Source organism: Knufia obscura (genome assembly GCF_036327395.1).
Source record: "Knufia obscura strain CCFEE 5817 isolate CBS 148926 chromosome Unknown scaffold_1, whole genome shotgun sequence".
In the NCBI taxonomy this organism is placed as follows: domain Eukaryota; kingdom Fungi; phylum Ascomycota; class Eurotiomycetes; order Chaetothyriales; family Trichomeriaceae; genus Knufia; species Knufia obscura.
The window spans coordinates 2,030,656-2,052,085 of NW_027042687.1; the positions used below are offsets into that span (position 1 = coordinate 2,030,656).

General features: G+C 51.9%; 9 protein-coding genes across 9 annotated transcripts; 4 read left to right on the top strand and 5 right to left on the bottom strand.

The window, feature by feature from the left end:
- Window positions 1-423: 423 nt before the first annotated feature.
- On the bottom strand, window positions 424-1,698 carry PMZ80_000759 (uncharacterized protein; the record flags this gene model as incomplete). The annotated part of the gene is made up of 2 exons (XM_064869209.1): window positions 424-1,537; window positions 1,589-1,698. The coding sequence occupies 2 exons, from the start codon at window positions 1,696-1,698 to the stop codon at window positions 424-426; spliced, it is 1,224 nt and encodes a 407-aa protein (XP_064734706.1).
- Window positions 1,699-2,509: 811 nt separating this feature from the next.
- PMZ80_000760 (uncharacterized protein) lies at window positions 2,510-3,637 on the bottom strand (the record flags this gene model as incomplete). The annotated part of the gene is made up of 1 exon (XM_064869210.1): window positions 2,510-3,637. The coding sequence occupies one exon, from the start codon at window positions 3,635-3,637 to the stop codon at window positions 2,510-2,512; it is 1,128 nt and encodes a 375-aa protein (XP_064734707.1).
- Window positions 3,638-5,083: 1,446 nt separating this feature from the next.
- PMZ80_000761 (uncharacterized protein) lies at window positions 5,084-6,660 on the top strand (the record flags this gene model as incomplete). The annotated part of the gene is made up of 2 exons (XM_064869211.1): window positions 5,084-5,439; window positions 5,487-6,660. 2 exons carry the CDS (start codon window positions 5,084-5,086, stop codon window positions 6,658-6,660), a joined length of 1,530 nt encoding a protein of 509 aa, XP_064734708.1.
- Window positions 6,661-7,282: 622 nt separating this feature from the next.
- On the top strand, window positions 7,283-8,815 carry PMZ80_000762 (uncharacterized protein; the record flags this gene model as incomplete). The annotated part of the gene is made up of 1 exon (XM_064869212.1): window positions 7,283-8,815. One exon carries the CDS (start codon window positions 7,283-7,285, stop codon window positions 8,813-8,815), a length of 1,533 nt encoding a protein of 510 aa, XP_064734709.1.
- A 710-nt stretch (window positions 8,816-9,525) lies between these two features.
- Window positions 9,526-13,401, top strand: PMZ80_000763 (uncharacterized protein; the record flags this gene model as incomplete). The annotated part of the gene is made up of 1 exon (XM_064869213.1): window positions 9,526-13,401. One exon carries the CDS (start codon window positions 9,526-9,528, stop codon window positions 13,399-13,401), a length of 3,876 nt encoding a protein of 1,291 aa, XP_064734710.1.
- Window positions 13,402-14,399: 998 nt separating this feature from the next.
- Window positions 14,400-15,545, top strand: PMZ80_000764 (uncharacterized protein; the record flags this gene model as incomplete). The annotated part of the gene is made up of 1 exon (XM_064869214.1): window positions 14,400-15,545. One exon carries the CDS (start codon window positions 14,400-14,402, stop codon window positions 15,543-15,545), a length of 1,146 nt encoding a protein of 381 aa, XP_064734711.1.
- A 544-nt stretch (window positions 15,546-16,089) lies between these two features.
- On the bottom strand, window positions 16,090-17,092 carry PMZ80_000765 (uncharacterized protein; the record flags this gene model as incomplete). Its single annotated transcript, XM_064869215.1, has 2 exons — window positions 16,090-16,954; window positions 17,085-17,092. The coding sequence occupies 2 exons, from the start codon at window positions 17,090-17,092 to the stop codon at window positions 16,090-16,092; spliced, it is 873 nt and encodes a 290-aa protein (XP_064734712.1).
- Window positions 17,093-17,862: 770 nt separating this feature from the next.
- On the bottom strand, window positions 17,863-19,278 carry PMZ80_000766 (uncharacterized protein; the record flags this gene model as incomplete). The annotated part of the gene is made up of 3 exons (XM_064869216.1): window positions 17,863-18,318; window positions 18,370-19,158; window positions 19,210-19,278. The coding sequence occupies 3 exons, from the start codon at window positions 19,276-19,278 to the stop codon at window positions 17,863-17,865; spliced, it is 1,314 nt and encodes a 437-aa protein (XP_064734713.1).
- Window positions 19,279-20,454: 1,176 nt separating this feature from the next.
- Window positions 20,455-21,169, bottom strand: PMZ80_000767 (uncharacterized protein; the record flags this gene model as incomplete). Its single annotated transcript, XM_064869217.1, has 2 exons — window positions 20,455-20,615; window positions 20,662-21,169. The coding sequence occupies 2 exons, from the start codon at window positions 21,167-21,169 to the stop codon at window positions 20,455-20,457; spliced, it is 669 nt and encodes a 222-aa protein (XP_064734714.1).
- Between the last annotated feature and the right edge of the window lie 261 nt (window positions 21,170-21,430).

Sequence of the window (21,430 nt, forward strand, 5' to 3'; positions counted from 1 at the left end):
CGTATTTTTGCCTGTTCTACTCGTCTCGCACCCCTCGTTCTCGGAAATGTGAAATTTATGCACGATGAAGAGATGCTGTGCATGGAGGGAAGTCCCGATGGACGAGTCAGCAGACCCACTGTTGCTCGCTTACGACTAAGCGATCACTTAGCTACTCGCTTCGAGGGAAAGTCTCGGCGATCAGGCTTGGTGCGGAGTGGTGGGCAGTCTAGGGTAGTAGTGAACGTCGAACACAGTCACAGAGGTAAACGGAGCTGAATCGAAGTACGACGATGATACGGCAGAGCAACCGAGCGCAAGAAGGGCATTCAACATACAACAGACCTTGATGGCGCTGGTCGGTCGCTCAATATCTTGATCTTACACCCAAACAGATCGTGTTGATTACTAACGTCGTATTGAAGCTCGCCAGTTCGTCACGAATCACTCCTGCTTCTGCGACCGTGGATCCTCCCTCACGATCAGCAGTTCTCCCTTCACTATCTTTAGCGCCATGAACGCCGTATTGACAAGGAACAGTATCACAAGTATAAGCACCAACGCAGTATTCACCGTCCTCCAAGCTGGCGAATCCATAGCAATAGCGAACGCATTACACGCCGTCGTCAAAGTCCCGATTGGAAAAATGATGCTGTTCCATGACATCGTCCAGCTCAACTGCTTCTGAAATGCTCGCTCGACCATGGCGTAGAGGGCGAGTAAAGCGTAGACAGAGGACATGCCAGCCAGCAACAACGCAATGAAGACACACACCACGTATAGTGGCTGGGCAGCATTCGCTGAGATAAAGGGTCCACGGTTGTAACCTGCAAATCGACGGTATGTATTCGCTGCGCTGCTGAGAAGTTGTATCGCAGCCGCCGATTGGCCGAACGGACCGGCCGTGACGAACATCGCTGGCGTGATTGCCGGTGCAGGCCAACCTTCAGTGAAAAGGTGGTATAGGAGTAGGGTGTACAGGAACGTAGCCGTGAAGACCGCGATACCAACCATCAGAAAAGAGAAGATGATGATCGGAACGGCCAGACGAGCGGAAATCGCGTAAGAGTAACTTGCGATCAACCCTCCCGTGGTTGCGACTGTAGCGATACCCATCGCGGGCATCAGTATCAACGGTGGTAGACGTCCGCCTCCCTCACCCGATGCTTTCGCTTTCCGGACCATGATGATGAAGATGAAGAAATATGTGAGCAACATCCAGCCTGCCCCGAACCACCACATCACATATGCCACCACTGTGAATGCGTGACCACCCCATCCTGCGGTACTCACGATTAGGGCAACCAAAGACGATAGTGTAAGCCAAGCGATTGGCCAGGCGGCGAGGAATGACAGGTCTTGAATATTGTCGGTTATTTCGGTATATGCTTGCTTGCGGTATAGAGCGAATCTAGTAAGGAAGATGATGGAGAAGACAATTAAGAGAACAAAGTCCACCATGAAGGCGATTGTTGAGAGCACGCCGAGACCATCAAATCGGTAAGGTAGTTGATGGAGCAGGATTGAGATGATGCCGGCGTTCATGCAGTAGACAAACCTGGCCATTGTCAGCAAGTTGGGGTTGGCCTTGAGGCAACGCCTTCCTTACCATATTGGCGAGAAGTCTTGTATCAGAGCTCGGATGGCACTGCGTTTCTGTGGCTGATTCTGCTTCTCGGCGTCGAGGCGGCCATTGGCCTTGCCGTCCGCCTGGCTCATCTTGAGTCACTGTTGGAGGGGATACTGTGTGCGTTCGTAAAGATAGCGTTGACAACAAGATCAAGTCACGTTCCGGGGCGCGAAGGAGGCTCAATCATTAAAGTATGCATTGCTGATGTACGCCCTCCAAAGCCCACTGTCTTGCTCGACATCATCACGAACCAAACCTTTGCTCATTAGCTTTGTTAAGTGTTCGGATGGCTCAAAGACCAGACCACATCCAAAAATTGACGAAAGGATGATCGGCATTGAGCATTGCGACGCAACCATGATTCGTCGGATGAAGGAGACCAGATAGATTGAGTTCGACGTTGGCGACGCTGTGTGGACAGAAATGTAAAGTCGATGATCCATCGGAAATGCAGCGGGTACGGTTCCTGGTTGACATCATCACGTCGCTATCGAAGAGCCTAATTCCACGGCGTCAACGCAAACGATTTCAATGAGTATCATCAAGGGGTTTAGTCATGAGCGTCACCACTCTGAACTGCCATACTACATGTGTGCAGCTTTTGCGCGTAGAGTCAATAGCAAGCCCAGTTGTACGTGACGGTGAGTCTGCGCTTCATTGTACTGCAGTCGACTACGGTGTGTTTGACGTTCACAAAGTGCAATTCAGCTAGGATCTGCCTCCTTGCTTCGGCGAAATGCCGGTATGTACCTTGAAGATAGCGACTCCTGTCGCTGGTGGACGGTAGTGTTTTGTATTCACGACAGGAAAGAGACAACCATGAGAAGCAACACGAAGCTCGTTGGTGGTGGAACAGAGGGCATGCTTCGGATAACATCGACATTGATGAAATGCTTTTGTTTAACCCTGCTGCCACAGCTTCGTGGTGTTTCCCTCAAAACCATGCTTGTCTAACTCACTGATCTCTTCTTTGGTCAATCTCCATCCTAGTGCAGCCATATTTTCAACGGCCTGGCTCTCCTTCCTCATTCCAACCACGGGTATTGCGCCCTTGCAAATGTTCCAGTTGAGCGCCACCGCCGCCACACTCACGTTATATTTTTGTGCCAACTTCCTCTGTACTTCCAGCACAGGCTCGATATATTCCATATCGTAACTGCTGAATCTGTACTCCTTTGGTGGTGGGTTGGCTTTGCTGTACTTTCCACTCAATCTACCCTGTGCTATACTTGAGTAGGACTGGAAGACAATGTCGTTCGCCTTGCACGCCTCCAACATACCCTCTGTCTCCGGCATACGCCGCAGAATCGAATACTCGCACTGGTTCGTTGCAAGCGGGATACCATGCTCCGCAAGTGCCTCCTTCATCTTCAGCATATCATCCACTGAATAATTCGCCACGCCCACCGTTCTCGTCATGCCGTCTTCTACGCACTTTGCCAAGCCTTTCGCAGCTTGCTTGATACTGCTGATGTGGACTGGACCGTGGATTAAATAACAATCGATATAGGTAAGGTTCATCCTATCAAGCGTCTTCCGGAGCTGCTTGACAGGTGCGTCAACTGGGTGCAAAACGTTGGTCGCGGCATCAGTAACGTGAGGAAGCCATTTTGTCTGCACGATGAATTTCTCTCGTGGGACACCAGCACTGTGGTTGTTGATGAGATCGCCAAGAATTTCCTCTGATCGTCCTGTACCATAGACCTGTGCTGTATCGACGAAGGTCATGCCCTGTTTGAGGCACTGTTGCCATGCTGCGCGAAGAGCGGGCAGTTCGTCATCCGACCAGTGAAAGGTGCTCGTGTCACCCCATGGCCAGGCGCCCCAAGAGATCAGAGGAACCTGAACGTCTTTGCCGTCCTTGCCGCATAAGGTATAGCGCGTGTCCAGCTGCGGGGTGAACGAGTCTGGGACAACATGCTTGAGACCGTCATATGGAGGATCGAGAGACCTGGGTTTTGCAGAGTGATAGCCTGAGACAGCGGACATGCCAGACGACAGCCCGGCCTGTAGGATTTTTTGAGCCATAATGAAACTTCTAAGGGAATTGGTGGTGAATATGATATTGGTAGTCCAGATTGTGTCGATCGAGGTAGATTTGGTGTGGCATAGCGTGCGCCTGCCTCATACTTATGCTATGGTTAGAAAAGACCATGACCCAGTGATGGCGCGGCGCGCATGGCGGCAACATGACGCGAACATTCATGAGGACATTTTATCCATAGCGCTATGATAGGTTAACCGGCACAAGAGATCTGGTAAGCAGGATCGTCAACAGGGGTGCCCTCATCACCCGCTCCAAGGTACGTGGTGTGATTTTCGAGTGGTTTTGGGCAAGCGAAGGATCGTGATGTCAGAGAAATAATCCCGATTCTGGAACGCTACGGAGACGGTATCCGACCCGCTTTTTCGCATCAAAGCAACACTGCCAGGACTGATGTGTGGCCGAATGATGCTGGGCTGTTGAGTCAGGAGTGCCCAGGGGATCAAATCTTTCTTAGCCTGCAGAAATACATGCATTGTTGATCTGCTAGCTAACAAGTCTGATCAGATTGGTCGTTCTTACCTTGTATGTGAGTTGAGCCTCCCAGCAAAGCTAGCCGGAAGATGTTTTACCATATAGCTGGGTAGCTGGAAAACTGGGTAATAATGGCCTACAATCTGCCGAAATGCAGGAGTTTGCGAGCCTGGAAACGTATTGCCTACCACGTGCACGAGCCGCACCGTCTCCGCCACATTACCGCCAGAGCAGTCAATCCTTCTCCCTATCCTCGGTCATCGACTTCATGATTGGTAGTTTATACCGGCCTTGCCAGCGGGTTTTATACAGTCACCGGGGCCATCTTGCGGTGAACCTGCATCCGCGGGGCGTATGAGCGGAACTCCTCAAGTAGTGTGAGAGATAGTCTCGTTGTACGTAGTCTTCGGTATCAAGTCCTTGTAGATCAGGGAAAGATGCGGCGAAAGATGGAGTGGATGTTTCTGATCATCGAGGTCAATACGCAGAGTGATTATCCTTGAGGCCAGTCGTGCAGATCGAGGTCGAAGAGCAGAGACGAACGCATCCGTGACAACTGGTAGATTGGCAGGTAATCAACATTCGAAGACTGCCATAGCGGTGTCGATTACAACGAAGCATAGTGATACACACTGGTAGAAGGGTTAAAGAATTGTCAGAATCATGATTGGCATGGTTGGTAATCATTCTCAGACGTGGAGCCGTGTAGAAGTATCTGAAGCCTTGCACGTGTTATCACGTGACACTATAGCAGCCTCGACTATTCAGATCAGAACTGCAAGCGGAAGCAATCCAGAGAAAGCATCATTTGCCTTTCAAACAACAACCACAAGATTCGCAATCTCATCGCACTATTCGCTCGACCGCGCCGACATCTCCAGGATACTATTTGTTGAATCTCGTGATCAAAGACACTGCCGACACAACAATCGCGTACGAATCACACGCCCAACGTCATGGCGAGCATAGCAGAGGAGAGTCCTCTGGCGGAGCAGCTCAAGAACGCCGTACAAGCGAAAGCGATCGAATACTCTTGGACACAAGACGAAGATGACACGTCGTTAGCAGAGTACATAGTACTTATGGTGGCCAACGGCAAGAACCAAGAACAAATCGCGGCAGAGCTTTCTGGGGAACTGCTTCAAGATGCAGAGGGTACAGAAGATTTTGCGCAGTGGTTGACCAACTATGTTGCGAAGTTGACGGGTGCCGCTGGTAACGACGAGTCTGTTCCAGCACCATCGGCGCAAGAGGATGCTCCAATTCCTGCGGCTTATGACAACGATTTAGGTGAATCGGCGCCAGACAATGCGTATGTAACCACCCCAATCAAACAAGACATCAACTAATGTCAAACAGCCCGAGAGGTCCCAAAGGTCTTCACGGCGGCCCACGTGGCGGCAGAGGAGGCCGCAATTCTATCCCAGGCAGAGGAGGTTTCGATTCAGCACTGCACAGAACGCGCGGTAGCGACAGAATAAATAGTCACACGAGAGGCGCGCCCAAAGGCCCAAAGAGTCTTAGCAAGGACACCCGACCAGGCATGCAGAAAGCACTCAATGGTCCGCAAGCACAACAGATGCAGAATGCCATGATGCAAGGAGCACAAAACGGCCAATTCAATCCGATATCACCTTCACAACAGATGGAGTTCATGGCCATGATGGAACAGCAGGCGCGCATGCTAGCCCAATTCATGCCGAACATGGTGCCGCCTGGTATGAATGGAGGTCCTCCCCAAAATGGTCAGAATGGCCAGAATGGCCGCTCGATGTTTGATAGGGTCGAACGTGGAAGAGGTGGAGCAAGAGGAGGTCGGGGTAGAGGCGCCAATTCTCAGACTACGTCAAGAAAACCGTCCGAGGCAGTAGAAGGAGAGAACCAGATGCCGACCGATACAGCAATGGAAGGCGCAGAGTCAACATCCAATGCCGGACCGAAAGACCCATCCTCTACAATCTGCTACTTCAACCTCAGGTGTCTCAACAAAGAATGCCAATATGCACATCAATCGCCGGCCGCGCCTGTTGGCACAGAAGTTGACATGTCGAGCACTTGCAGTTTCGGCGCAGCGTGCAAGAACACAGCTTGCCACGGGAAGCATCCTTCTCCAGCACTCATTGCCGCGCATAAGGCAGAGCAAGAGTGCAAGTTCTTCCCCAATTGCACCAACCCGAATTGCTCTTTCAAGCACCCAACCATGCCTCTGTGTCAATTTGGTGCTTCATGCAACAACAAAGAATGCAAGTTCACACACCTGAAGACCAAATGCAAGTTCAACCCATGCACGAACTCGAGATGCCCGTTCCAGCATGAGCCGGGTCAGAACAGAAATATGGCGGCTTTCACCTGGACAAAGGATCAGGCCATGAATGAACAGCCGCAGGAGGAAGGGCCCGAGAACGAGAACGGGAATGAGAACCACGTCAGTAACAGAAGATTTGTCGTTGAAGGTGACGAGGAGTTGATAAAGGGCGAAGGGGACAACCAGGAAGCTGCGGGAGAAATCAAGCCGGAGGATGTAGTGACCTGAATTGGCTAAGGACGCCATGTACTTGTATATTGGAGGCCAGGTCGACGAGCAATGCTTTGCGCTGCACTACACACGAGCTTGAATGTATCAAGCTTATTTAGGTAGCATATATTGGCTTCATGTGCGAAGCAGTGTTAACGAAGACACGTTCTTGGTGACCACTGGAAAAGGTCACCAGTGATGGCGCAATAGGTTCTTCCAATCTTTCAAGCCAATGCGTGCAGTTTGCCTCGCTTCATCTCAAGCCAGTTGGCAGATTCATAACTCCTGGAGCTTGTTGTCGCACACAGCTTCGCCAAACTCAATGTGGAAAGTCCAAGCGTGAAAAGCGGCGGTTTAGTATGATATCCTGGCAGCACGACATGACTCCTCCTTTCAAAGGTACACACCGCTGACTCTTTCGTCTTCGAGTCGGTTGCATTAAGGACAAATGTAGCATTCGGGTTCGAAGCGGCGCGTTCATCACCGTATATGGGGGTAGGTCTCTACACTATAGGATGAGCTTGCGTAACATGTATAAGTTGGACGGTAAGTGCATCTGTTCGTGCAGCTACTACCATTCAACATCTTCTGTCCACGTTCTTGCGTTTTGCCCCCTCGATCACATACAGCGGGCACAAACATGGAGTTGAAGACTATCGATGAGATTCTCGACAAGGTCAAGAACATCATCAAGTCCGCTCCTTCTGTTGCCCGAGATGACTCAACAGTTCTGCCAAAGAACATACCAGCTCTTCCACAATGGGCAACATCACTACCAGATGGACCTCTACCGCTTGACCGGAGCATAGAACGGTTGACAGCGAATGTGCTTCCCTACCTCAACGCATCATCTCTATCATCACGGTATTACGGTTTCGTTACTGGTGGAGTGACACCCGCAGCATTTGTTGGGGACGTGCTCACCACGATCTACGACCAGAATGTAGCAGTACACCTGCCAGCAGAGACGATCGCCACAGACGTCGAGGTAGCAGCACTGAACATGCTTGTTGATCTATTCCAGCTACCAAAGCAGGACTGGGGCGCCGGCACGGATGGAAACAGTGGCGGGATCTTTACCACAGGTGCCACAGCCTCTAATGTGCTCGGTCTAGCACTCGGCCGCGAGTACGTCCTCAGTGAAGCTGCCAAAAGAGCAACCGGAAAGGCGATGAGTGTCGGCGAACATGGACTGCTGGCTGTTGCTCAAGCGGCTCAAGTCGATCAAGTCAAAATCTTGTCAACGCTACCACATTCAAGTGTCGCAAAAGCAGCGTCCATTGTTGGTCTGGGGCGCTCCAGCATTGTGTCTATCCTGCAAGAGGGGACAGATCTTGCTATCGACGTCGAAAAACTGCAAGACCTAGGCGAGGACGCAGAAGCACAGCGAACAGCATACATTCTCGCCATCTCAGCAGGCGAAGTCAACACGGGGCACTTCGCTTCGGACTCAGCTGATATGATGAAACAAGTACGAGAGATCTGCGACAAGTACGGCATCTGGATCCATGTTGATGGCGCTTTTGGCTTCTTCGGGAGGGTTCTGATCGGCCACAAACAGTCACAAGATTACCAACATATCACAGCGGGCACCAGAGGTCTCGAATTTGCGGATTCGATTACAGCAGATGGGCATAAATTACTGAACGTGCCATATGATTGCGGAATCTTCTTCACGAGGCACAAGAATCTGAGTTTCAACACTTTCCAGAATGGCAATGCGGCGTACCTCGCTGGTGTTGGTGCATCACTCGTACAAGACCCTCTCAATACCGGACTCGAAAACTCTCGACGATTTCGTGCATTGCCGGTGTACGCCACACTATCTGCGTATGGCAGAGAGGGATATTGTGATATGCTAATCAGACAAGTTGGCCTGGCTCGGCGTCTCGCGGCATGGATCTATGAGCACGAAAAATACGAGCTGCTTCCTGCGAGGCTGGGTAAGGACGAAGCTCTGGCCAAGACCTTCATAATTGTGTTGTTCCGTGCCAAAGAGGACGCCGTTAACGAGAAACTTGTGAAGATGATCAAGAATTCTGGAAAAATGTACGTTTCTGGGACGAGTTGGGATGGTAAGCCCGCAGCGAGGATTGCTATCAGCAATTGGCGCGTTGATGTAGAAGCGGATGGTACAATAGTAGAGGAAGTGCTTGAGAGCGTGCTCAGATGATGTGAGCAATGTGCTATAGCAAACTCAGGAACAAACGAATGCTCTCAATAGTATATCTGCTCTTACATCTGCTCGTTGATGTTAACAACGTTTCTGCGTGCCTCGACACGGAATACCAAGCTGGCCGCTGGCGTCAACTCGGGGGCACGCCAGTACCCTGTAAAGAGCAGCTACCAGAGAAATATTTATCGACATTTTGAGGCCGTTTGCGAGTCTGCGAGACGTCAATAAGACTTTATACCGTGCCTAGGGAGTACGCCAGTGCTTAGTGCGTACATGCGGCTACGTTGATATTCCAGGCGGTGCGTGCCTGGGTGAGCGCAATTTCCAAGGGACCAAACACAATCTGATTGGTTAGCCACGGGAGTGGTTCAAGCGGCCCCGAAGAACCCCAGAACCTTCGGTGAGTCGGCGACCCACATCATATGTTGAGTGTGTCGATTCCCAGAAAGTGACTGCAGTTCACAATGTTTGGTCCCCTACTCGTCTGATATAAATTACTCTATTCACCCTCGTGTGTATCACAACTCTTATCGTTTGTCTGTAGACCTCGTCACATAACTTCAAACGAAGTGTGCTACTACTAGAAATCCATAAATACTCGACTCGTACAACTGTATGAGCTCTTAGATCAACCACTTCCTCAAGTTTACGGTTTACGTCGATCCTACGGTTACCTCTATCAGGCTTCGATCGATACTTTTGTCAAGATGGCCAGCACTGCAGAAGTTTCTTCTGAGAAGACTCCCGCCCAGCTCCTCGCAGAGCAGCACGCAGCTCACCATGTCACCATCGAGGACGTTCCCGACGAAGAAGACATAGCCCATCCTCCTCCTTCTTCACGCAATGTCGAGGCCACTCCCGAGCCTGCCTCAAATGGCGTCATGTCTACCAAGGCGGCTGGTAAACAGAAGGAAAAGCAGCCTAGTGTCCTCGATACTCAGGACGAGGAGGCATTTCCCTCTCTCGGACCTGCTCCTAAGCCCACTACTCAGGCTCCAGGCTGGGGCTCAAAGGGCACTCTGAAGACTCCTGCCTCGCCCGCACTCTCCGGTACTTCCACTCCTGGTCGTCCTTCCTCCCGTGGTCCTCCCACAGGGGCCGTCAACCTCCCAAGCGCAAACCGAGACTCGATCGATATCATGAAGGAAGACATCAACAAGAATGCTCCTATCGAAAAGGTCCTTGCTGATGCAAAGAGAAAGTACAGAGTCAATACTGGCATGCAAGAAATTGGTGCCGGCAAGGCTCGACGGTTCTTTGCTGAGGGTCCTCAACGAGCGCAGGTTCGTCAAGCACTTCTGGACATCTCCAAGGCAGTCAGTATCGAGAAGGACATCAAGATCGAGATTCCTGCCTCGGTTTCGTCTGCCATCATTGGAAGAGCTGGCGCAAACATCAAGAAGTGGGAGGCAGAACACGGTGTCCGCATCAACATCAAGCGAGACCCAAGAGGTCCTTCCAGTGATCCATCCGATCCACGAATCGATGTCGTCGAACTCAAGGGCGACTCCGCTTCCGTCAAAGACGTTCAGTACAAGATCGCAGGAATCGTCAAGGAGAATCAGCCCAAGGTCCACATGCCTCTCAGAGATTTCGCGCCTGAGTTCTACCCCTTCTTGGCTGGCCGTCATGCTGCGGATATGCAGAAGCTGCAGCAGGGCAATGATCTGAATATCGACATCCCGCAGTATCACACATGGCAGGCTCAGCCTCCACCACGACCAGCCGCTAGTGGCAGACCGCAGTTTGTTCCCCACGGCGACTCCCACATCATGTTGTCTGGCGAGCAGGAGTCGGTCACGAGGGCAAAGGCTCAGCTGGAGGCTTTGAGACGCCAGCTCGAGCAAGAGCTTATGCTGGAAGAGCTCACTTGCGAACAAGTGCTGCACCCATACATTGTTGGTCCACGGGGTATGGATCAGCTGGAATTCCTGGAGAAGACTGGCTGTGCTATCATCCTGCCACCAGGCGGCGAAGAGACGGACGACATCCATATCATCGGACCGGCAGATCGGATCGACGATGGTCGAAATCTCGCTGAGCAGCTCATGGCTCAGAAGTACAACCGACCTGTAGATCTCACGAAGCAGTACGCGAATGCGCCAATGGGTCCCGAGAGACATTCGCGTGCTCTTGCGCAGTACCTGCAACGCAAAGCTCTTGAGCGTGAGTTCATGAATCAGCACAACTCCGAAATTGTCTTCCCCCAGCACGCAAATGCTGCACCAAGCTGGTCTGTTATTAGCAGTGACCAGCAAAAAGCAGTATCTGCGAAGAACGACCTGATGAAGATCACTCAGGCTTTCCCAACTTCGAGGATTCAGCTGCTGGAGATGGACCCTTTCTATCACCCTCACATCGGCGATATGTACTCGCGACAGCTGCAAGATGAGCATGGTGTGTTCATGATTGTGCCAGACAACGAGGATGAGCCAGTTATTCTTGTCTACGAAGGCCCAGCTCAAGAAGGACCATTCACACTACCACGACAGCGACCAACAAGCCCGGAACAAAAGGAGTTCGAAAAAGCTCTTCAGGCTGCTCAGGAGTACCTACTGGGTGCCCTTCCGTCGCAGCAGATCTCCTCTTCGGACATTGCTGTACCACGCAAACACCACGACCGTGTCAGACGGCATGTTCGCGGCGAGCAAGAACGAGCTTCTGCACCTTTCCCTGTCCAGATCGACTTCGGTGAGCCAAGAGGACAACGAACACAAGGCCGACAAGGAGGACCTGAAAACATTTCCCTTCGAGGCCCAAGTGACAGCGACATCGAGGCTCTGCGCAAGAGCATTGAACAATTCCTGATTGAGGTCGAGCAGGATGAGAAGGAGCGGGACTACACCACTGAGTGCCCCTTCCCCGAGAAATTTGTCAAGAACCTTGTCGGCAAGAACGGCGCAAACATCAAGGCGTTGCGTGAGAAGCACGATGTCGAGATTGATGCCAGAGAAAATGGCAAGGTGAAGATTCAGGGTCCTCAGAAGAAGGCCGAGGCCTGCAAGGCAGAGATTATCCGTCTCGGCAAGCAGTATGAGGATGAAGTTTCATACTCCATCAAGGTTGATCCTAAGTTCCACGGTGAGCTTATTGGCAAGAGCGGTGAGAACCTCAACAAGCTCCAGAACAAGGTCAACAAGGAAGTTCGAATCGACTTCCCTCGTGCTGCACGTTCTGGTGACACGTCGGACAATGTCAGCGAAGCTGGCGGTCCACACCAGAGACAGGCTCCCGATGAGATCCGCATCCGAGGCCCACGAGCCAAGGCCGATAAGGTTCGTGATGAGCTTCTGAGCTTGACACAATATCTCCAGGACAACTCTTACAGTGCGACTGTATCTGTCCACAAGGATCAGATTAGAAGTCTGATTGGTCGTGGCGGTGCAGAACTCGAGAGACTGCGAGGTGAGACTGGTGCTCAGATCGATGTGCCCAACAAGCCTGAGGGTGAACGAGTCACTGTCACCATCAAGGGCCCAAAAGCGTCAGTCGACAAGGCTAAACAGGAAATCGCAAGCAAATCAAAGGCTTTCGATGCGATTGTCACCGAGACTATCACAGTGGACAGGAAGCATCACCGTGACCTCATCGGCTCAAAGGGCGCCAACATCCAGAAGATCGTCCAGCAAGCGGGTGGTCCAGAACGAAGCGCCGAGGCAGTGCAGTTCCCCAAACAGGGTGAGGAGTCGTCTATACTCACTGTGCGCGGCACACGCGACGTGGTTGATAAGATCGTGGCATCGATCAAGTCGTTCGTTGACGACAAAGACAGCCAAGTTTCAGAGACCGTCGATATTCCTGTGGAGCAGCACCGTCTCCTCATCGGCACTGCAGGCAATATCCGAAAGTCAATCGAACAGCAGTTCAATGTTGCGCTCGATATTCCGCGAAGAGAAACAGGCAAGACAGGTGTCAAGATTTCTGGTCGACCCGATGGTGTAGCTCAAGCAAAAGATCACATTATTTCGCTCACCAAGCAACCTGAAGGCACGACTATCATGGTGCCGCGATCTGTCCACCATTCTGTCGCCAACGACGGTCGCTTCTTCCGAGACTTGTCAAGGCAAGGAATCAAGGTTGACCACAAGGGTCAGCAGCCGCCTCGCAAGCCTGCTGCAAGCGGTCCAGCCTCCCGCAAGGCAAACAACGCCGCTGCACCCCTGATCACGGATGACCCAAGCCAAGAACAACTGTTCTCCTTCGACATCATTTCCCTCAATGACGACGCCGACTCTGAGACGGGCGAGATCCCATGGGTCTTGATTGGTAACCGTGACGTAAAAGAAGACGCCATCGCCAAAGCTCAGCGCCAGATCGAGGAGGCTATAGAAGCAGCACAGGAGCCCCGACACATGGGGTATCTACGTCTCGCTGATCCGAGTCTGCACCGACATGTTATTGGCAGTCGAGGCGCAACGATCAACAGTATCAGGAAGAAGACGAACTGCGATATCCAGGTTCCAGGTGGTAACAAGAGCCAGAACGATGGCGAGGAGATCACTATCGTTGGTGCTGAGGATATGGTACAGCTTGCGAGGGATCTGATTTTGGAGGAGGTCGAGAGGGCTGGTAACTTGCGGTAACCAGCTTGACTTGGATTCTGGGAATCATGATATTTGAAGATAGAGACTTGATAGAAGACCTCTGCGCCTAATGACGCTCATAGAGAAGAAGCTGTTTTGAAATCTACCAAAAGCATAGGACATGGCCAAGCGGAATAGGAAAAGCAGGAGGCATTACTTGTTTATTGTAGCATAGAGTCTGGAATTGAATAGCATGAGCGTCTTCGCGACCAACTTGTTCCGATACAAGTCGTAGAATGTACTACGATTGAACGAGAAGATGTCGTCTCGTTGACCGCTGCGCTTTCCTTCTTTGCTGCATCATTTGCCAGTCTCAACATCAGTATGGACAACGATCTTCCGTGCGAATAAACTCATCCAGAGCACCAAACACCATATGCACGAAATCTTCACCTCAAAGCAAGACGACAATTCGATCAGCTTTTCCGCGTTGATGGTTTCCCAGTCTATTTGGCTCGCAAGTCGACCATGAACATCGCACACCGTCAATAAAGACGCAGCTGTCTTCTGCAAATATGCTGACCGTTGGTCGTCCTTGTCGTGATGCAGATATCATGCTTTAGGTACCTGGGTGCCTTGGAAGGGCTGCAGAACGGCGATGTCCGGGCCCCATGCCAGCTACCAACGGGATAATCGGATGGCAACGTGGACTGGCAGAACCAACATCGGACGTGTCCCACGTCGCTTGTTTGCAGCTTCCCTGTTCTCGTAACTCGAATATCCTTCCATGTATTGAACAGTGTCGTTCACTCGCCATTGCAATGCAAGGACACCAGCGCTGGAGCTTGATCTACGACAATGTTGAACCTGGATCTTAACCTGTGCTCATTCTCGACCTAGACTATCTCGATGACGTTAACATATCCTGCTTGCTGACACCCGTTGGGCTCGCGTTTCACTTCCTACGTGCTTGCTGACCACGAAGAGTAGCAGCTTGTGACTTACAGCAGGGGCGGCCAAAGTGCCAGTGGAACCAGCCGGCTACCGTGCTTTCTGGAATGGATCATTTCAAACCTCACGTTGGCGCGACATTCGAGGGATATTTCTCAAAATTCACACTAGCAACTGGCGGTACGATCATCCTAATACTATGCACCGTACCACAAGCCGAACAACGGCGACACATGCTATCGTTCACCTACCATCCCTCAGCTAGTAGTGATGCAAGCAGTATCTTCCAGCAAGAAGTGTGGCTAGACTATCTAGATCTCTTACCAGATTTCGAGGAGGATGTCGCCTTTGTAATCGATTGTTCTCATGGCTATATGAAGGTGTTCAAGGATTCCAGAACGGAGTACAAAATCAAGCATCAATCTTTCACCTTCCATACCATAACCGATCCCAAAACCCAGACGCCGTGGACACCAAGCAGCTCTCAACCTGACGCGCCAGAAGGTCTTTTCGTCCACCTCCCTTTTCCAATGCACTGGTATGTGCACTCGCTCAGCACCAAGTGCAACATCATATTCACCCTCGACGACCCCACATATACCAATTCCCATTCGATAGCCCAGGCTGACCTCCAACCCAACCTTCCCGCCACCGTTCACCAAGAAAAGAACTGGGCAACAAGCTTCCCCTCAGCCCACCTCTGGATCCAAGCCCGCAACGAAAAGACCCAAGCCGGCTTCTGCCTCGCCGGCGGACCAATCCTCGGCACAGAGTCCTACCTCCTAAGCTTTCGCTCATCCGACCCAGGCCAAAAATACAGCTTCGCCCTCCGTCCACCACTCACGACCACACTTCTCCCGTCCATCCTCCCCGCATCCTTAAATCCAAGTCTCCTCCTCAGCTCACGAAACATCTCCTACCAAACACGAACAGCAACACTTTCCTTCCTCACATCGCTTGTCCCGCCCTTTCGCACCATTACCGTCTCCGCATCCGCCGATAAGGACTCGTTCTTTTCACTCTCGGCTCCGTTTGCCGATGGACACAGACATAATTTCTGCGGGCAAACTTCTCGCGCGACCGTCAAGGTGCAGGTTTCGGAGATGGATGAGAGGCTCGGGCTGTGGATGTATGTGCCGTTTGTGGGGTGGAAGAGGTTTGGCTTTGGGACGCATTGGAAGATTGTGCATGAGGAGGTCTTTGAGAGGGGTGGGCTTGAGTTTGGGGCTGAGTGGTATGATGATAGGGGTTGAATATGATGTTGATAAGCATGTGAGCGATCGCTGATCTAATAGGTGCACAGAAGAGGTCTGTATGCGGCTCAATCAGCCGTAGACAGAGGACTGCTCCACTAGATGCACTGCACGAGGCGTTGATTATCTCTGACAGCGAGATGGTCGAATTGTCGATCGGAGGCTACATGACTGTCCAATTCTTGCCATTGCTCACGACAGTCCCCTTCCAGTCTTGGAGCTCCACCATGGACAGTTGCAGAGCACATGGTCTGTCTAGCGCCTGTTCATTATGCTCTACCGGCAATTCGATCGAGCTCTGCTTCTGCGGCAGGGAATGATGCCGATAGATATTACAGACAGACAAACCGCGGTTTACCTGTGTTCGCAGGCAATATACTCTTGACGAGCTGTAAGCTCGCTCTATCATGGATCACGAGGACAGGCGGTGGACGACAAACAAGTTGCAGCGGGCACAGCTCTGCATCCGATAGAGATCCTTGCTATCTGCACAAAGCAGGCACAGGAGTCGGAGTTCATTCCGGTCAACTCGTGCTTCCACTCTTCACCTTATCCGCCACACCCCAACCGTAGCAACACCCACCACAACAGCCACAACAGCCCCCATCCTCAGCAAGCTCCTTCTGATCTTACTCCCCATCGCCCTCTCCACATTCTTCTCAAACTCCCCACCCGATCTATTCCCCCAAGGAAACTCCACCCCCGGCACCTCCTTCCCCAAAAACTCACACAGCGGCCCCCACCCCTCCCTCACCTCCCAATCCAAATACTCCCTCCCATCCCTCTTCAACTCCCCCTCCAACCTCCTATAATACTCCTCCCCCCACGCCCTTCCATTCTCCCTAAAACTCCCACCACGTCCCATGATCCTAATACACAGCACAGAAGTCCACATCCACCAAAACAACTCCGCATCAAACCAACTACACCCCCACACAACCCAACTCCCCAGCACACTCTCCACCGCCGTACTCAAACTAGCATGCCACGCATCCATATCCCGCCTACGATTCAAAATCACCTGCGCGTCAGGGTAATATTCCAGCAGCTCCTCTGCGAAGATACACGGCGGCATGTCCATTAGGACATCGCAGTTGCCGAGCATAACATCCCAGTCCATAGTTTGAGCGGGTGTGTTGTTGTTATCGAGTTTCGCACGGAGAAGAGGCACCCAGAGGCGTGGCTCGGTGGACCGGCTGATGGGCATTTCGAAGCCGTGACAGATGGGCGCGTACCCGAGGGTTAAGAGGGCGGAGCGGAGGGAGTCGGTGCCGCTGCGGGGGAGGCCGAGGGCGAGGATGCGGAGGGTTTTGAGAGGGGACGGGTGCCGTGGGGAGGGGAGAGGGGGTAGATGAGGGGGTAGAGGGTGTCCATTGTGGTCGCAGTTGGCTAGGTAGGTGTAGCGTGGACTGTGTGTCTTAGTCGAGACTGTCGGTCACTTCCGGCAACGAGAGTGTCTGAGATGCCAGGTTTTTCGTTCATATAAATTGCATTCTTACACGAGCAAAAAAAGTCTCTTCGAAGAGATTAGGTACGTACTTGGCCATCATGGAAATGAGCGGATCCTTACAAACAGGCATGTCCAGCTCGAGGCAGGCCTGACCAGACATGTTTCCGTGAGCGGCTCTGAGCTCTAAGTAGCATTGGTCGGGAGCTAAGCCGAGCTTTCGACTATACTGTCAGTAGGTATCAAATGGTAACGTAGCTAAAATCATAGTATTCACGACTAGGTGTATAGGTGAGCTACTTGGTTCACTGGCACCAATTCATGCGACCTGCGAAGCGACCTTTCCCTTTCAGGTCTTATGCGGCGCTCTCACCTAGCAAGCGGTAGAGCTCGGAGGCTGATCAAGCGAGGCGGGTAGGGTACTCCAGCTCCACGATGTTAGCGTGTTTCTGATCTGCTGTGAAACATCATGGTTTTGCACTACCGACTTCGAAGTATCCGAGGAGTGCGTAGGAGAGGCTTAGGGTGATGCGTGCAGAGGCAGGAAAGAGTAGTGGTCAGAGAACAAAAACTGGATGCTGTAGCAGTCGCAACGTACTAGTTGATGAAGGTGCGATCAAGCATAGAGGGCGTGTACACTTTACATGAAGACTCGTAGGAAGGTGGTGTCTCGAGATAAGGGCGTTCAGGCGCGTTCGGAAGGAATGAAACAGGACTGGCTGGCGGACGAATGACTTGAAGGTGCAAGGAAATAAACTTCCTGCATCGTTGCGAGAGCCTCGGTTACCAAGAGCCTCGAATCGCCAGTCTTGGTCACCGTAGATCACTTGCTGTGGTCCGCGCCTTGCTTGGAAGGTCACAGTAGCTAGATTATATCCTCGTCGCCCATTCCGGCCACACCTGCTCTTTCCTCGGCACGCTCGCCTCGTCCCGGTCTTTTATCATCTCCTCGAGCGACAGTGCTTGCCAGTTTCCATTCTCATCCTGTTCACCGAATTGTGAACGTATGCCCATCTTCACACCTCTATCTTGCACAACCCTTGCGTAGCCCATCGTCTGCTTCTTCCACTCCTCGTTGCTAATCTTACCAGCTATGTAGTCTGCATATGTCATAGCATCGAAGCATGCTTGTGAAGTGGACGCGACTGTATGTGGTCGAAACCCAGCCAGTGCGTCACCGATGAGCACGAGACGATCATCAAACGCGCTGTTGGCAGGTGGTGGCGGGACATCTGTTATGGCTTGCACAAATGGCGCTTTCGTTCCGCATACTATCTCGGCAAATTGGGGCGGTAACCTCTCTCTTGCAATCTGTTTCTGTTTCTCCTAGGCTTTCGGATCCGTCTTCCCTGGCGGCATCGTAATGCGGTGCCTTACGCCGTCTTTACCGGTCAGTATCTCATCCAGCTCTTTACTGCCTTCTGGAAAGTTAGTGTAATACACGAAGTTGATCAGCCTCTGGCCCAGCTCGACAGTACCATTCGCGCCTGGGATGAGATAAGCGAGGATCTGAATGCCAGGAGCGTGGAAGAAAGCGAAGCGCTCACGGAATGCTTCTAGGGTAGGCTGGGAGACAGCATGCTCTGGAACGGTTCCTCTCAGAGCGCAGTAGCCTGCGAACGTGCGTTTGGTTTCTGGGTAGAGCATGCTGCGGATCGCGGAGGAGGGTCCGTCAGCTGCTACGAGGATGTCAGCGTCCATCGATTTCGTTTCATCGGAACCTGTTCTAGAGCTGTCCGTGTAGAAGACTCTGACACCGCCCTCTGGCTTTGTCTCGAACGATGTAACTTTATGTCCGTGTAGATGCACAGCCTTGCCGTGATGAGGCAGAGGTTCTAGTGCAGCACAGTAATTCGACTCGACTCCGTCGTAGTTGGCTCGCATGAGGAAATAAGTCAGATCCCACGACGTCATGTTCTGGGTCATGACCTTCTCATGTACAATGCTTCCATCCTTGTTGAAGTACTGGCGCCTCTGGGAGGTTACTGCAACGGGGCGGTCGCATCGATTGTAGCGCTCGAGGAACTCGAGTGAGTCGCCGCCTGCTACTATACCGGCGCCTTGATTGTGTAGCAGCTTCTCAGGGTTTCTCTCGAGTATGGTCGTATCATGGCCAAGGTCTTTGAGCGCTAGCCCAGCTGCCAGTCCGCCAAGAGAGCCACCTACCTAACATATGTCAGCATACAAGCGAACGAGTGGTCCTAGGTATGCTCATACAATGATGAAGTGGAGTTTCTTGCTCGGCGAGGTGTTGCCATTGCGGGTATGGCCATTTGTTTGGGCCATGTTTTGTAGCAGAGAGAGGCAATGCTCATCTGGACACAGTTTCCAAGGATCATAGGCTGAACATCCTCCATGCAAGCATGTTTCTGCTCGCTATACTGTGGTCCCATCTCTGATCCAAGCGTGAGGGCAGCTGACGTAGTTGAACCTCGGACTTCAGGAGCTTTCCTGAAGGCTAGAGCCTCGTTCGCATCCTTGAATCATGGGATCATCATATCTTGATGTACACTGTCATGTATCACGATGGGAGATTCGAGAGTCCATTGGAATATCCATTGAGAGAAAAAGTCCTTGTTAGGAAGCAATTAAGGGTGACATAGCTGCTGTATCCCACGATGGTGAGTGCTGATTGATGCTCGTCAAGGAAGGTACGGCGACTACCATTCAAAGTCACGTGACCATCCGATATCTTTCCCTTCTTCGTCTTCACTCTGCAACAATGTCTATGCATCTATACCAGCTTCTAGAAATTCGCAGAGCTTCCCAATGGCCCACATGCGCCTGCAATAACTCCTGCAGTATACTAGTGCGAACAACGACATAGTTTCTTCGGCCTCGCCAGTAGTCGATGGAAACCAATGACCCTTTGTTCAATCAACCATGTATTGGCACGTATGGAGTGTTTCTTCTGATGCTGCCATCAGGCAGGATGATTAGCCCGTCATGCCTAGTGGACCAGTCTGCTACACCACACGTGACGATCTAATCAGTTTCCGGTCAGGGTATGCACTTAAAAGAGCACCATGTGCTAGGGAAGAGTCGTGATTCTGGCATAGAAGAACCTGTTCGACCAGCTTGACCTTGCGAGCATACGCTTAAAGATGTTTGGGCGCTATCTTTGCTAATGCTTTTCACGAGCACAGATACTTACGCAGGAACTCTGCCTGTACCTTGCTATTCCTCTCGAAGTTTGATCCTGAGTAACCATCAAAATGTCCGCCCGGCAGGATGTGCAGCTGCTTTGGTTCAAGCGCACGAGAATATGCCTCCAGCGCAATATCAGTTGGAGTCAACACGTCGTTCTCCGCCACCGTCATCAACAATGGAGTTGGCGCAATGTGATGAATATGTGCTGATGGATTGTATTCGCGGAAGGCTTCGATTCTGATTTCGAACATTGTAAGCTTCTACACTTGCATCGCAACGATGATGAACGCCGTGATTAACAGGCGGGACAACTCACGATTTGACCGTCACCTCATTCTTCCAGTTACTCTTCCCCTCCCACTCAGTGAAGAACTTATAGCTGTCCGGTGTCGGCAGCGCAGACGGCTTACTGACATCTGCATCTACGACCGGTAGAGTCCCAGCGGTCTTGCCCGCCATACGAGCATGTCGGTCTAATGTTCTTGTCAGCAGATACACTCTCGGCCCGGCGTCACCCACCATCCTGAAACATCGCATTCAACCCCGCCACAAAATCCGGCCGAATCAGCCGATGAAAATTCGCCCACCCATCCACACACGGAACCTGAGACAACACAGCCTTAACCCTCCGATCGACAGCCCCAACCCACAGAACATGCCCACCACTGTACGAGCTACCCCAGACCCCGATCTTATCCTTATTCACCTCAGCCCTCGTCTGCGCATAAGTGATAGCATCAGAGTAGTCACTCGTCTGCTGAGCAGGGATAATCTCCTGACGAGGTTGTCCCTCCTTCGTATCACTGTCGCCGAAGCCCCGGTTGTCATAGACCAGACAGGTGAGTGGGAGGTTCGAGCTGAAGAAGTGGGCGAAGGTGTTCAGGTCCATCTCCTTTAGGGCGGAGAAGCCGTGAGCCATCACTAGGCATGGTAGGGGGGTTGATGCATCGGAGTTTGCAGGCTTGTAGAACCAGCCGCGGAGTGTGACGTTGTCTGAGGTCTGGAACGAGATATCTTCTCGTGGCATGTTGACGAGGTTGGTGATTAGTAGAACAGTGCCAGGAGATGGCTGGGATGCTGGTGTAAGGAAGTGAGTTCACTCACGCTGGACGCTTCGAATGTATTATATAATGGTTCTTGACAATAGCTGAACTCGGCTCACAGGCAGAGTGACTACGTGAAGCCAATCAGTCGCGTTCAGCATCTGCACCCCGCATCGTGTCGGTGAGCTACTCCAGCTGTATCAATATGGTCACTGTCGGAGGCGCATAGCACTAAGCCTTAGGAG